Source organism: Petaurus breviceps, unplaced genomic scaffold, assembly GCF_028583685.1.
Source record: "Petaurus breviceps papuanus isolate PSGF00001 unplaced genomic scaffold, PetGlider_PUasm1.0 176, whole genome shotgun sequence".
Taxonomy (NCBI): domain Eukaryota; kingdom Metazoa; phylum Chordata; class Mammalia; order Diprotodontia; family Petauridae; genus Petaurus; species Petaurus breviceps.
Window position 1 is genome coordinate 4072384 of NW_027185771.1, and position 14024 is coordinate 4086407.

General features: G+C 35.9%; 1 protein-coding gene across 3 annotated transcripts in view; it reads left to right on the forward strand.

Annotated features, from left to right (window-relative positions):
* The first annotated feature begins 258 nt into the window (after positions 1-258).
* The window catches only part of FANCA (FA complementation group A), a 114954-nt gene continuing 101188 nt past the window's right edge, over positions 259-14024 (forward strand). Inside the window, exons 1-8 of one of the 3 annotated variants that reach the window (XM_069085513.1) lie at positions 259-1396; positions 1490-1599; positions 1978-2074; positions 5074-5216; positions 5303-5398; positions 7111-7184; positions 7534-7646; positions 9725-9807. In XM_069085513.1, the coding sequence (XP_068941614.1) occupies positions 1372-1396; positions 1490-1599; positions 1978-2074; positions 5074-5216; positions 5303-5398; positions 7111-7184; positions 7534-7646; positions 9725-9807 (741 nt within the window). In that variant the 5' untranslated portion in view covers positions 259-1371. Of the gene's footprint in view, positions 1600-1977; positions 2075-5073; positions 5217-5302; positions 5399-7110; positions 7185-7533; positions 7647-9724; positions 9808-14024 lie in introns of those variants that run through there. The other 2 variants (XM_069085511.1, XM_069085514.1) reach the window with 2 other exon arrangements.

Sequence of the window (14024 nt, forward strand, 5' to 3'; positions counted from 1 at the left end):
AACCCAGACCCTCCCTTTCTCCCACCCCATTTTCTTGGAACAGCCGGTTGTCTTCTGGTCTAGTTTGGGTTCAGCGCAAAGACTTGGAGTCCAGCGACCAGGGTTCAAATTCAGAACCGCTCGAGCCTCAATGTTCTCATCTGCAAAATGGGCTCCACACGGCTCGGTGCCACCCAGGACTGTTTGGAGGGCAGCGCTGGACCGCTCGGGTGTGCTGCTGTGGGATGGGCCTCCCGCCGGGGTCCGTGCCCCGGGCCGGAGTCCCTCCGAGTAATCACCCACCCTGGCGCCCAAGACGGGGCCGGGGCCGTCATCATCCCTCCGTTCTCCCAGTCTGGAGGCTGAGATGGTGCTGGGAAGAGAGGGCCAGGCTTGGAGTCCTGTGACCCGCCTCGGTTTTCTCATCTGTGAAATGGGAGTAACGATAGCCCCTCCCCCTCCCAGGGCTGTTGTGAGGACCAGACGACACCGTGTTCATATAGCACTTAGCGCAGGCTGTGCTCACAGGAGCACTACGAGTTAGCTATTACTGTTATCTCTCCTCCTCCTCCTCTACTAGACCTACCAGTGAAAAAAACTTATTGACAGAACCCATGATAAAAAAAAAGAATTGGAGACCACAGGTTTGGAAGATTAAGTAATAATCACACAAATATCAAGAAAAGAAATCTCAGCGACAAAAAATTGTGATCCTCAGCTTATACTTTATTATGTAATTTTGCTGAATTCGTTCTCATAATGTGCATCTTTAATTTCTTACTTTGTGAGGTAATGGACTAACTGCCCAACTTCATACAAGAGTAAGGAATGATTGCAATTTATTCATCATGACGATAGGATTGAGAGTCTTTGTTTTGTTTTAGAGAAAGCTAGCTTAGTAGGTTAATAGATTGGGTCAGAAAATTCTGTGGTTCAGACTACACATGAAATGTAATAATTTCATGTTGACCATGCTGTAGGATGGCCACCACAGGTCAGTGATACTTTCCCATGGAGATGGGCATCACATCTGTGAGAGGTTGGCATGTGGAAGTGGGATTAGATTTGTGCCCCTGGCCCAGGAGGCAGAACAAGTAGGAGTGGGTGGAAGTCACAGTTGAGTTTAGCCTTGATTGTAAGGAAAATCTTCCCCAGGAGCTTTCCAGAAATGGAAAATGAGAGTTGTTTCTCATTAGGTAGTAGGGAGGCCTTCCAGCCAAGCCTGGATGATGATTTCATGGGAATATAGTGGAAGAGTTGTACAAATACGGGATAGACCAGATGGCTTCCGAGATGGTGTGATCTCAAGAGATCTGGGAATGGCCCAGCAGAAGGGGAGTTTGTGTAGCAGATGGTGTTGGGGTTGTCTACTATTACTGCTGACCTTTTTTTATGAAGAGAAATTTTATATTCAAAGGTCAGATGGATGCTATGCATTAGAGAATCTCTTGTGGAAACATGAGATGTGGGCTATGGTTTTCTAAGTTGAACTTTTTTTTTTTTTTCAAAGCGGGAAGAGTCAATAAACAAAAATACAAACCTGAAAGGGAACAGAAACTACAGGAAGCAGCTGTGTACCTTCTGAAACGCAATCAGAACTTGAATGACCTATTTCTTGAGGTAAGAGGGCTAATTAGTTTGTACTTAACCATGTTAAGGTATGAGGTTTTTTTGTTTTTTAACCCGGCGGAAGTATCACCTTCAGGAGAGATCTATGGAAAGGTCGGTGAACATCCATTCATATAGACTCTTAATAAATTTTGTTAACTGAGTGAGAAAAAACTAGTGGAAGAATTTCAGTGCTTAGACGTAAGATGAAGTGATTTTAAAATAAACTCAGTAGCTCCCATAAGTCTTCAGTTTTTTTCACTTTTTTGTGTTATCTAAAAATATTTGGATGTTTTGATTTTGTTTAGCAGTCAAGCCTCATGTACACTCAGTTTATTTTTATACAAACACAGCTTGTAGACTCTTTTTTTTGTGTGTTTTTGATTCCAGGTAGATGGTGCACAATGTAAAAAAACATTGTGTTTTAGCAATTTAATTGACCATGAAAGTTGTGGAGTGCCAGGTACACATTCTAAATCATTTGTAGGTGAGTTATTATACAAACTAATTTTTTAAGGGGGGATGGAGGAGTGGGATATTGAGGGAAAGGATAAAAAATAAGGAGTTTTCCTCCTTAGGTATTCACATTTCTTTTAATAACTAGAAAATGAACACTGGTCAGTATTCACTTCAGGGAAGAAATATTAGTTGAATTTTGCTTAAGAGGATGATTCCAAACTTATTTTTTATTTAAATAATAGCTCTTGATCTCCTTTGCATCTTTTCACACTAAAAAATGGCAGGATTATTAAGAAGTTAGAATATTGTGGTGCTTTGAATCTAGAGGTAAATTTTAAGGTACATAATTAATGGCCTTTAGTAAATGAAAATGTTTCCGTTTCCATAAACAGTTTCCTAAAAGCTTATATTTTCATTGCAACAAGCCAGGATGCCAGCAATCTAAATGCATAAGACATTATTTTAAGAAATGAATAATTGCTGTATTTCTGATATACAGGTGTTAGGTTTACAAAGGTTTTACTTTTATTTACTCAATAGAATAGAAGCGTAAATAAACTTTAATTTGTGAATTTTCTGCTTTTTTTCCTGGAGGCTTTGTCTGATCTGAGTATATAGGCTAGGATTAATCTTTAACTGTAAAGTCAGTGCCTGAGTAGCTTTCTCTTCCCCCAAACATGACTTTGTCGTACTCCTCTTTTTGAACATAATTTCTATTAATTAAGAATATGTTGGCTTTAGCTAATAAGAGAAGAAAAAGAAATTGAAGGAATTAGAATAGGCAAAGAAGAAACAAAACTGTCATTCTTGCAGATAATATATTTCAAGAATCCTAGAGAATCGAATAAAAAATTACTTGAAATAATAAACAACTTTAGCAAAGTTGCAGGATACAAAATAAACCCCCATAAATCATCTTTGTTTCTATATATAACTAACAAAGCCCAACAGTAAGATAAAAAGAGCAATTCCTTTTAAAGTTACTGTAGCCATTATAAAATATTTGGGAATCCACCTACCAAAACAAAACCAGTAACTATATGAACACAATTACAAAACACTTTTCACATAAATAAAGATCAAAATAATTGGAAAAATATCAATTGCTCATGGGTAGGCCGAATTAATATGAAAAAAATGACAATTCTACCTAAATTAAATCACTTAGTGCCATACCAATCAAACTACCAAAAAATATTTTGTAGAACTAGAAAAAATAATAACAATTCATCTGGAAGAACAAAAGGTTCAAGATATTAGGGAAATTAATGAAAAGAAATGCAGGGGAGGGTGGCCTAGCTGTGCTAGATCTTAAATAAAGTATTATAAAGAATCAATCATCAAAACTACTTAGTACTGGCTAAGAAATAGAGTGGTGTATCAGTGCAATAGGTTAGGTACGAAAAACACAATAGTCAACGACTATAGTAATCTACTATTTGATAAATCCAAAGATTCCAGCTTCTGGGATAAGAAATCATTATTTAACAAAAACTGCAGTGAAAACTGGAAAATAGTATGGCAGAAAGTAGGCATAGACCAACATCTTACACGCTATCCCAAGATAAAGTCAAAATGGGTACATGATTTAGATATAAAGGCTGATACTATAAGCAAACTAAGAGAGCAAGGAATAGTTTAGCTGTTGGATCTATGGAGAAAGGAAGAATTTATGACCAAACAAGAGATAGCATTATGAAATGCAAAATTGGTAATTTTAATTACATTAAATTGAAAAGTTTTTGCATAGACAAAGGCAATGCAACCAAGATTAGAAGGAAGGCAGAAAGCTGAGAAACAATTTTTACAACGAGAGTCTCTGATAAAGGCTCATTTCTAAAATATATACAGAACTAAGTTGATTTATAAGACTACAAGTCATTCCCCAATTGATAAATGGTCAAAGGATATGAACAGGCAGTTTTCAGAGGAAGAAGTTAAAACTCTCTATAGTCAGGAAAAAATGCTCTAAATAACTATTGACTAGAGAAATGCAAATCAAAATGACTGAAGTACCACATCACACCTATCAGATTGGCTAACATGACAAAACAGGAAAGGAAAAGATGTGGGAAAATTGGAACACTGATGCATTGTTGGTGGAGTTGTGAACTGATCCAACCATTCTGGAGAGCAATTTGGAACTGTTCAAAGGGCTATAAAACTGTGTATACCCTTTGACCCAGCAATACTACTTCTAGGTTTGTATCCCAAAGAGATCATACAAAAGGTAAAAGAACCCTCATGTACAAAAATATTTATGACAGCTCTTTTTGTGGTGGCCAAAAATTAGAAATTGAGGGGATGTTCATCAATTGGGGAATGAGTGAACAAGTTGTGGTATATGAATGTAATGGAATATTATTGTGCTATAAGAAATGATGAGCAAGCAGACTTCAGCGAAACCTGGAAAGACTCATATGAACTGATGCTGAGTGAAATTAGTAGAACCAGGAGAACACTGTACACAGTAACAGCCACATTGTACAGTGACATGATAGTCTTAGCTCTTCTCAGCAATGCAAGGATCTAAGACAGCTCCAAAAGACTCATGATGGAAAATGCCATCCACATCCAAAGAAAGAACTTTAGAGTCTGAATGCAGATGGAAGAACACTATTTGCTCTCCTTTTCTTTTGTTGTGTTTTATTTCTTCTTTCTCGAGGTTCCTCCCATTAATTCTAATTCTTCTTTACATCATGACTAAGGTAAAATATGTTTAATATGAATGTATAAGTAGAGCTTATATCAGATTGTTATAATCAGTGCTTATTATCAGTGCTGAAATTAACTATTAGCTTCACTTCCAGATGCCCCCTTCCACAATAACCTCCTTCCCATTTCCCAATACTTTTAAAAGGAATTTCAAGCTTCTAATTAAAATGTAGGTCATAATTCTGCATGCTAAGAATAGAATTATTTAGGTTTTTTCATTAAAATATTACTATATGTTTACCACCAGGTTTTTAGAAAAATGCAAAAATCCAATCCCAGGTTTAGTGCTGCTGGTTTTGTGTTGCTTTTCAGTCTCTGCTCTACAGGAACAAGCTTCAGAGCTAGGTGTACCAGTGGGAATCCTCTCAGCCCGGACAACTGCCTCCAGCCTTGAGCAGCTATGCCAGGCTCCAGAAAGATCCAAGCAGGCTGCTCTGCTGAACTTGGAACAGAGGGTGAGAGGCCAACAGCTTCTGAGCTTTCTGGAAAATTGTTATTTCCATTGTACTGATTAAGTGCTTTCTCTCTCCCTCACTTTCAGAAGAAATTTTCCTCCCTGTTAGATATTGTCCAAGATTTATTGGAACGTGGTCTCTTTTGTCGTGTTTCCTTTTGTCAAGAAATTTGGAAGATGCAGGTAAACTGCCTCCTTGGTAGCTTTAGTCCTGGAGAATATTATGATGACTCAACTGAAGCCTGGTCAAGTACTTAAATCCCTTGTTGACATTTCATTAGTGCTAGATCAAATGAGCTCACTGGAGCCTCTGTGAGCCAGAAACTAGAGCCTGATGTAATTCTCTTAGCCTAAATTATCATGATTTGCCACTACTGATCTCTCATAGTTTTTCTAAGTCCTAAGATACTTACTTTCTGGCTTTGTTTTAGTTAAAACATATGTTGCATAGCTTTTCTTCTACTGTCATGTATTGTGGAATGATTCTTTTTTCATGTCTTTTTGGCTTCTGTATTTATAGTCTTTTTTGGGCTGATATAATTTATGTCTAAAGCATTCCTTGTTAGTAAGCCACAGTCTTATGTTAGTAATTTTTAAAAACCTCATATGCATATATAAAAGTATGTGTCTTGAATGGGTAGCTTTGTATAATGGAAAGAAATTTGACTGGGTTTCAGTTTCTTCATGTTAGGTTGTACCAGATGATCTCTCATAATCCCTCCTGTACATAATATGTATGCATACAATTACATATACATATATTCATTCTTAATAAGAACCTACTTATATATGTCTACACTCTAATTTCTTTTGACCATTAGTGTTACTAGAGTAAAGTGAGTAGAGTAGAATGATAATGTGCATTATCTGAACATTCTTTATGCTATCTGAATTTTTTTAAACATATTTTCTTATAGAGAAAATCTCTGAGGACTGTGAAGGAAGCTTAGAAAACTTTAAAATTTTTTTTCTATTTATTATACTCTTGAAGAATTTGAAAACTCAACAGAAGATTTTGTTTTTTCATAGACTTAGATATAGTAATTGCGTAGGTCAACAAATATTTAGGGGAAGGACTGGAGGGAAGAGGGGAATCTTATAAAAACCAAGACTTTTTGAAATAGAAGAGATTAGAGTAACAAAATTTAAAGCAGATGCTTGTTATTTTTTAAATTTCTTTTGCATATACAAGACATTTTGTGAGGAAGCATTTTTTAAGTTTGCCTTTGGTGAAAACAGAAAACCAAAAGTGATCTGAAGAAATGAAGAAAATTGAAAATGTTTAGTTTTATTTTACAAATATTTTAAGAAAACAGAATGACTAAATAGCACCTGTTGGTATCATATCAGAAAGTAAATTTTTCTTTTCTTTTTTTTTTTTTTTGCTTTTTTTGGAGGGGGGAAGGCAGGGCAATTGGGGTTAAGTGACTTGCCCAAGGTCACACAGCTAGTAAGTATGTCAGTTGTGTGAGGCTGGATTTGAACTCAGATCCTTCTGACGCCAGGGCTGGTGCTCTATTCGCTGAGCCACCTAGCCACCCCGAAAGTAAATTTTTCTAAGTCAAGTCACCAAGAATTTAATAAATACTATTTGCCAGATACTGTGCAAGGAGTGGGAATGTGGGTAGAAGTGAAAAGAAAGACAGTGCATGCCCACAATGAACTTTCATTCCAATAGGGAGAGATTACACACCAAACGAAGGTGAAGATGGGGCTGAGATGGGGACAAGGTACCCACAGAGAGATTCCAAAGTGTGGGAGTGGGGCCTGGAGAGGAATGAAAGTGTTCACCCTAGATTGTTTTTAACCTACCTGCATTTTAACCAGCTTTGAATGTTTGATAGGAATATGAAAGCACTAAGGAGTTTGATACTGCAACTATTGTTTTTCTTTAGCGTTCTCTAGTACTTGAAGCTGTCTGGCAACTTCACTCAAAAAGCATTATTGGCTTAGAAGAGCTAATAGAGAGGTAAAAATTGTAATGAATAAATTTATAGTTACTTTTAATGCAATCTGATTAGTCTCTTGCAACACAACTCAATCTAGGATTCATTATTTGTATTAGGTAAACCAAAGACCTTCTGACAAATCTTGTTTTTTATTTTTGAAAGATGAAACTTTGCAAAATGGTTATTGCAATGAGATGACCATGGTTAAGAATTACTATAGTAGTACTGAGATATTGGGTGTTGAGGAGTAGATTTTCAGGGTGCCTTTTTAAATTATATGCTCATGTTTCCTGATAAATGAATGTTAGATAAAATACAAGAGTCATTCATGGAGAAAAAGAAACTAAATATGAATGTGTATGTTCCCAGCCATTCAGATTCCCAGACTGTGGTGGATTGGTTGTATAACAACTTGAGCCTTGTGTGTGAACAAATGGAAAACTCGATCCAAGAAGTGGAAATTGCTGAGCATATACTTTCTGGTAAGTTGGAGGTAGAAGTGAAGGGCCTTTTTAATTTAGGATCAGAATCTGAAGTTGTTAAGTTTCAAAAATTTATTACGGGCATAGAAATTTAATCTAATGAGCCTGGTGCACACTGATCATGGAGGATTTAGTCTTTGGCTAGTGAAATGAAAAAGAAATCAGAAATGCAGTGGTTTGGTAAATAAATACTAATAGGTCCCCTTGCCTTGTAGGAACTTCCCTTAGCCTGGTATGGAGGCTCTCTTTTCTCATTCTGAGACTAGTGGTCTCTTTAAGAAGACGTTGCTTAGGCTCTTGCGATTGATAAAATCCTGAATAAATATAACATTGTCTGGGAAATGGAGTGTTCCTTGGAGGAGCTTGAAGTTTCCTTTAAAAAAATCTCAAAGACCTAAATTATTCCTAAAACTTTCTTTCTCAGTACATAAACTCAGTGCTTGTAACTCTGTAACTCCTGTAATCATGTTCTAGAACACTTAATAAAGATGTACCATATTTTAATTTTAACTTACTGAAGTAGGCCTGTCTCTTCAAGAGACACTTGAGTTTTTTGGGGGAAAAAAGACACCCATACAGTAAAACTTTGATTAAAATGCTTGGGGAATTGGTTCTTTTGATTAATTGAATTTTCTTATTAGCTGAAAGTTAAACCTTTGAAAAATAAAACCTTTTGGGGTAAATTTTTATTGTAAATCTTTCTAAAATGTATTTGTGTTTTAGTGACTAAAAGTCGTTGAATCTTTGAGTACTTAAGAGTCTTTAATGTAAATATTAAATCTTTTAAAAAGTATTGTTGACTCGTTGAATTTGGCTTACGGAGAGAATAACACACACTCGGGTATCATACCCTACAGGAAAATGGGGGGAAGGGGATAAGAGCGGGGATGATGGAAGGGAGGGCAGATTGGGGAAGACGGTAGTTAGAAGCAAACACTTTTGAAAAGGGACAGGGTCAAAGGAGAAAATAGAGTAAGTGAGGGGAAGGATAGGCTGGAGGGAAATATAGTTAGTCTTAAACAGTATACCTACTATGGAAATGTTTTGTGTAACTACACATGTACAACCTATATTGAATTGCTTATCTTCCCAGTGGGGGTGAGTGAGGAGGGAAGAAGGATAAAAAATCTGGAACTCAAGGTTTTAAAAACAAACATGTATAAAAAAGTAGTTTTTGTGGTTGCTTTTTTACATGTAACTGGGAAATAAGATATATAGGCACTCCAGTGTACAGAAATCCATCTTGCCTTACTAGAAAGTTGGGGGGAGGATGGGGAAGATATAAGGATATAAGAGAGAACAGATTGGGAAAAAATTCAATAGGCTAGCAATTTTTGGGTGGGGTAGGGGAAAGATGGGGAGAAAAATTTGTAATTCAAAATCTTGTGGAAATGAATGTTGAAAACTAAAAATAAATTGAAATTTTTTTTAAAGTTTTGTTGATCTAGAAAGTTATTAAGAAAATATAAAAATTGTACTAAATGGGTTATCCTTCACAATATTCTTTAAAAGTTAAAAAATCCCCAATAGGTATTTTATTTTAATTTATTATAATTTTCTTTTTTTTATTAAGAATTTCTTTTTGAGGAATTTGGTTAGTTGGGTTCTGTTTAATGGAGGTTTTACTTTATGTACTATGGTACAAAATCTTTGTCTTGCTGATGATAAACAAAAAGTTTCTTGTGGACAGGAACTATTGAATGAATTTTGTTTTTATATCCCCATCATCTAGTATGGTGCCTGGAACATAATATAATAGACACTAATAAATACTTGTTAAATTTGAATTTAGTGCTTCAAAAAGTGGGGTATAATAAGAGGTGTGTTTTGGTAATTGCATGTGTGATTCCAGAAATAATGTTAATCCTTCTGTATTTTTTCAGCAGTGTGCAGCTCTTAGGCACCAGGAGATTCTGCGCCCTCAAACCATAACCTTATTTAATCAACCCTCTAACCTTTGCTGCTAACTCTCCCTATGTTCCTCAGTATCTGTTTGTCTTTTTTGAATACCCAGAAATTGGATTGAATTTTGATTGAGATGGAAGCCAGTGATATTATTTTGTATTTATGATTTTCAGATTTCATGAAAGTTTTTGTTCTGAGGGGATTTCAGAACATACCAGATCTGAGAAGAAATATAGACCTTGAAAAGGTGCCCCAGGTAGGAGGAAAAATTAAAGTTGTCTTTGGGTGCAGGGAAGTGGGACTTATTCACAATCATCTTACTTGATTTTACTGGAATATAAGAAAGGAGAACTTAGAGAATCTTATGATACCATTCCCCCCTGCTTGACACCCCCCCCCCAGTTTTTTTTTTTCAAATTTTAAGAAAATATCTGGGCTTAGGAATTGCTTGGATCAATACTCAATAATAATAAAAATAGTAGCTAGTATTTACATATTGCTTTACAAATGTTATCTCATTTGATCCTCCCAGAAACCTTGGAGGTAGGTATAATACTATCCCCATTTTGCAGATGAGGAAACTGAGGTTTACAGGTTGTTACCCATGGCACACAACTAGTAGTATCTGAGACAGGATTCCAAAGGTCTTCTTGTCTCCAAGCTTAGCATTATTTACTATGTCATGTAGCTGCCCCAAGTGTTTGAATAGTTCAGTGATCTCATTGATTTAGGAATTCTTCAGTAGTGTAGAAGGTTGCACATTCTTGTGCAACTCTTAAAAATATTTGCCCCAAATTTCACCATAGGCAGTCTACCCAACATGTTGGAGGCCTACCTCACTTTCTCCTTCCATTGGAAGAGTACCAGTCAAACCTGTTCATCTGTCATCCTTACATTTTGTCAAGTGACCAACCTATTTTCTCTCCTTGTCACATGATTTCTTGATGACATCATTTATTCCTATTCTTCAGAGTCCTGTGTTAATTATATACTTCAGGCTGCTCACACATCCTGTGCATTTTTCCATAGATCTCTGATACTTTAGCTGTTCTGAAACAGTAGTGTTCTATGTATCACTGCCATATAGAAACACTGGCAAATTGTTAGTATTTGAAAAGACAGGCTTTTGCTCTTATAGGGAGCTTGAGGTGGGTAAGACTTTTTTTTTTTTTTTGGTGGTTGTGTCATTTTTCAGTTGTGTTTGACTCGTCATGACTTCATTTGGGGGTTTTCTTTTTTTTCCTTTTGTAAAGTTGATCTTTATTTCTTGTAAGCAGTTTTTACATTCTAACAGAAAAGAAGATACAAGTGTTAAGAATTTCCCAGTCTTCAAGGATCATAGTGGGAATAAAGAAAGATAAATATTGGTTTGGGGAGGCGGGGAGTGTTTTGCACTGTGTATTGCATAAACAAAAGGTCAAAGAAAATAATGAAAAAAATTAGGGAGGAATAGTGCTAAATCTCTATGCTACAAAATAGTAATTATCAAAACTTTGGTATGGGTTAAAAGTCGCTCAGTCACAAGATCCTGAAGCAGTCAAATATAGAATAGTATTTTGTAAATCCAAGGATACCAACTACTGAGGTATCTTAGCAACTACATGCTATTCAACAAAAATTACTGCAATACTTGGAAAGCAGTTGGCAGAAATTAGATTTAAATCAACATTTCATACCATATATCACAACAACAACTCTCCCCCCAGAAGATGCATGATCTATATGTAATAGAGCTTAAGATAAATTAGATGAGAAGGGAAAGGAAATTTTCACAACAGTAGATTAGAGGCAACTTCTTGATCAAATAAAAATAAAGCTGATCATGATAGATGAGCTAGACTATTTTTATTACATAAAATTATGAAATTTTTTGCCTAACAAGCCAAATACATTTGGAATTTGGAAAGAAACAGTTAACTGAGAAATATGTAGCAAATTTTTTTGGTAAAGGTCTGATATCTAAGATAAATAGAGTCATACATTTTATGTTAAAAGATATGAACTAGCACTACTCAGAAGAAGTGCAAGCTATCAATAGTTGTATGAAAAAATGTTCCAAGTTACTAATAATAAGAGAAACTTAAAGCAATTTTGAGGCTCTACCTTATTTCCATCAGATTGACAAAGATGACAAGAAAAAAATGGAAAAGGACTCATGTACAAAAACATTTATCGCTGCACTTTTTGTTGTAGCAAAGAACTAAGAAACAAATTTGGTATCCATAAATTGGAGAAAGGTTAAATTACAGTATTTAGAACTAGTACAATATTGTTTTTTTAAAAAGTCAAAAGACATTTATTAAACAGTTACTATTTTAGACTACCAAACTGAAGATCTACAGGGCCATTGTGCTGACCTCATTGTTGTATTCCTGTGAAACCTGGACAGTGTACCAATGCCATGCTAGGAAACTAAATCGCTTCCATTTGAATTGTCTTAAGAAGATTCTAAAGATCACATGGCAGGATAAGGCACCAGACACTGAGGTCCTTACTTGAACTAAACTGCCAAGAATTCAAACTCAGCTTCAGAGAGTGCAACTCTGATGGGCCACATTGTTCAAATGCAAAACGTATACTTGCAAAAAAGACTTGTTTTATGGAGAACTCACATAGGGCAAGTGTCCACATGGTGGTCAGAAGAAGCAATACAAGGACACTCTCAAGGTCTCTCTCAAGAACTTTGGAACTGATTGTGTGACATGGGAGACACTGGCACAGGACCACTCAGCATGACGTGCTCACATCAGAGAAGGTACTGTGCTCTATGAGCAAAGCAGAATTGAAACAATTCAAAGGAAATGCAGGATGTGCAGATTTGGAGAATCCATCCCAAAGATTCACACAGACTATTTGTGTCCAACCTGTGGTAGAGCATTCTGAGCTCTATTGGTCTGATCAGCCACAGTTGGACACATTGAAACTTGACTTTAGCATAGTGATGTCATTCTGGTGCTCTTCAAGAATGAAGGACAATACCCAACCAACCAATTTTGATCACATACTAAGAAGACAGAACTCATCAGAAAAAAACGCTGAAGCTGAGAAAGATTGAAGGAAAAAGGAAACAGGGATAGCAGAGAATGAGATTGATAGATAGTGTTGTGGAAGTGACAAACATGAGCTTGGACAGAAAAAAAGGAAAAAACAGCCTCTGCCCTCACAATCTAACAGGAAAGATAACATGCAAACACCTTTGTACATTGAAGATATAGAGCAAATTGGAGAAAATTTCAGAGGAAAGATACCAGCATTGAGGGGGACTGGGACTGACATTGCAGAAGGTAGGATTTGATCTGAAACTTGGAAAGAAGCCAGGAGACAGAGTTGAGGAGGGAGAGGATTCCAAGCATGGGAAACAGACAACTAGTGAAAAGGCATAGAGTGTCATGTTGTCTCAGTATTTAGGATATGTGGAAGGGAGAGTAAATTGTAAAATGACTGGAAAGATAGGAAGGGGTCAGTTTTTAACGGGCTTCAGAGCTAAACAGAATTTTATATTTGGTTCTGGAGGTAGTAGGAAACCACTAGGGTTTATTTTAAAAATATTTTATTATATAATTTTTTATATAATATATATTTTATTATATAATATTTTATTTTTTCCCCAATTACATGTAAAGATGATTTTTAACACTTGTTTTTAAAAAATTTTTGTCTTTCAAATTCTCTCCCTTTCCTCCTCTTCTTCCCGCCCCTCCCCCCCAATTGAGAAGGCAAGCAATTTGATAATAGGTTATACATGTGCAGTCATGGAAAGCGTATTTCCATGTTAGCCATGTTGTGAACCAATACAACTCCTCCCCCCCCAAAAAAAATAGAAAAGTAAAGAAAGTAAAGAATAAGTATTCATCAGTCTGCATTCAGATTCCTCCAGTTCTTTTTTTGGAGGTAGATAACATTTTTCATCATTAAGTCCTTCAGAATTGTCTTGAATCACTGTATTGCTGAGAATATCTAAGTCATTCACCATTGATCATCATACAATATTGCTGTTACTGTATACAATGTTCTCCTGGTTTTTTTTTATTTCACTTTGTATCAGTTTGTGTAAGTCTCTGTAAATTTTTCTGAGAGCATCCTGTTTATCATTTCTTATAGCACAATAGTATTCCATCCCAATCATATACAGCAACTCATTCAGCCATTCTCCAATTGATGGACATTCCCTCAATTTCCAATTCTTTGTCACCACAAAAAGAGCTCCTGTAACTATTTTTCTTACATATGGGTCCTTTTCATTTTTGTTTGTTTTTTTTATCTCTTTGGTATACACACCTAATAGTGTTATTGCTTGATCAAAGGGTATATATGTGGCTTTAGAACCCTTTGGGCATAGTTCCAAATTGCTCTGCAGAATGATTGAATCAATATACATCACCAACAGTGTGTTAGTGTTTTAATTTTCCCACATCCCCTCCAACATTTACCATTTTCCTTTTTTGTCATATTAGTCAATCTGATAGGTGTGTG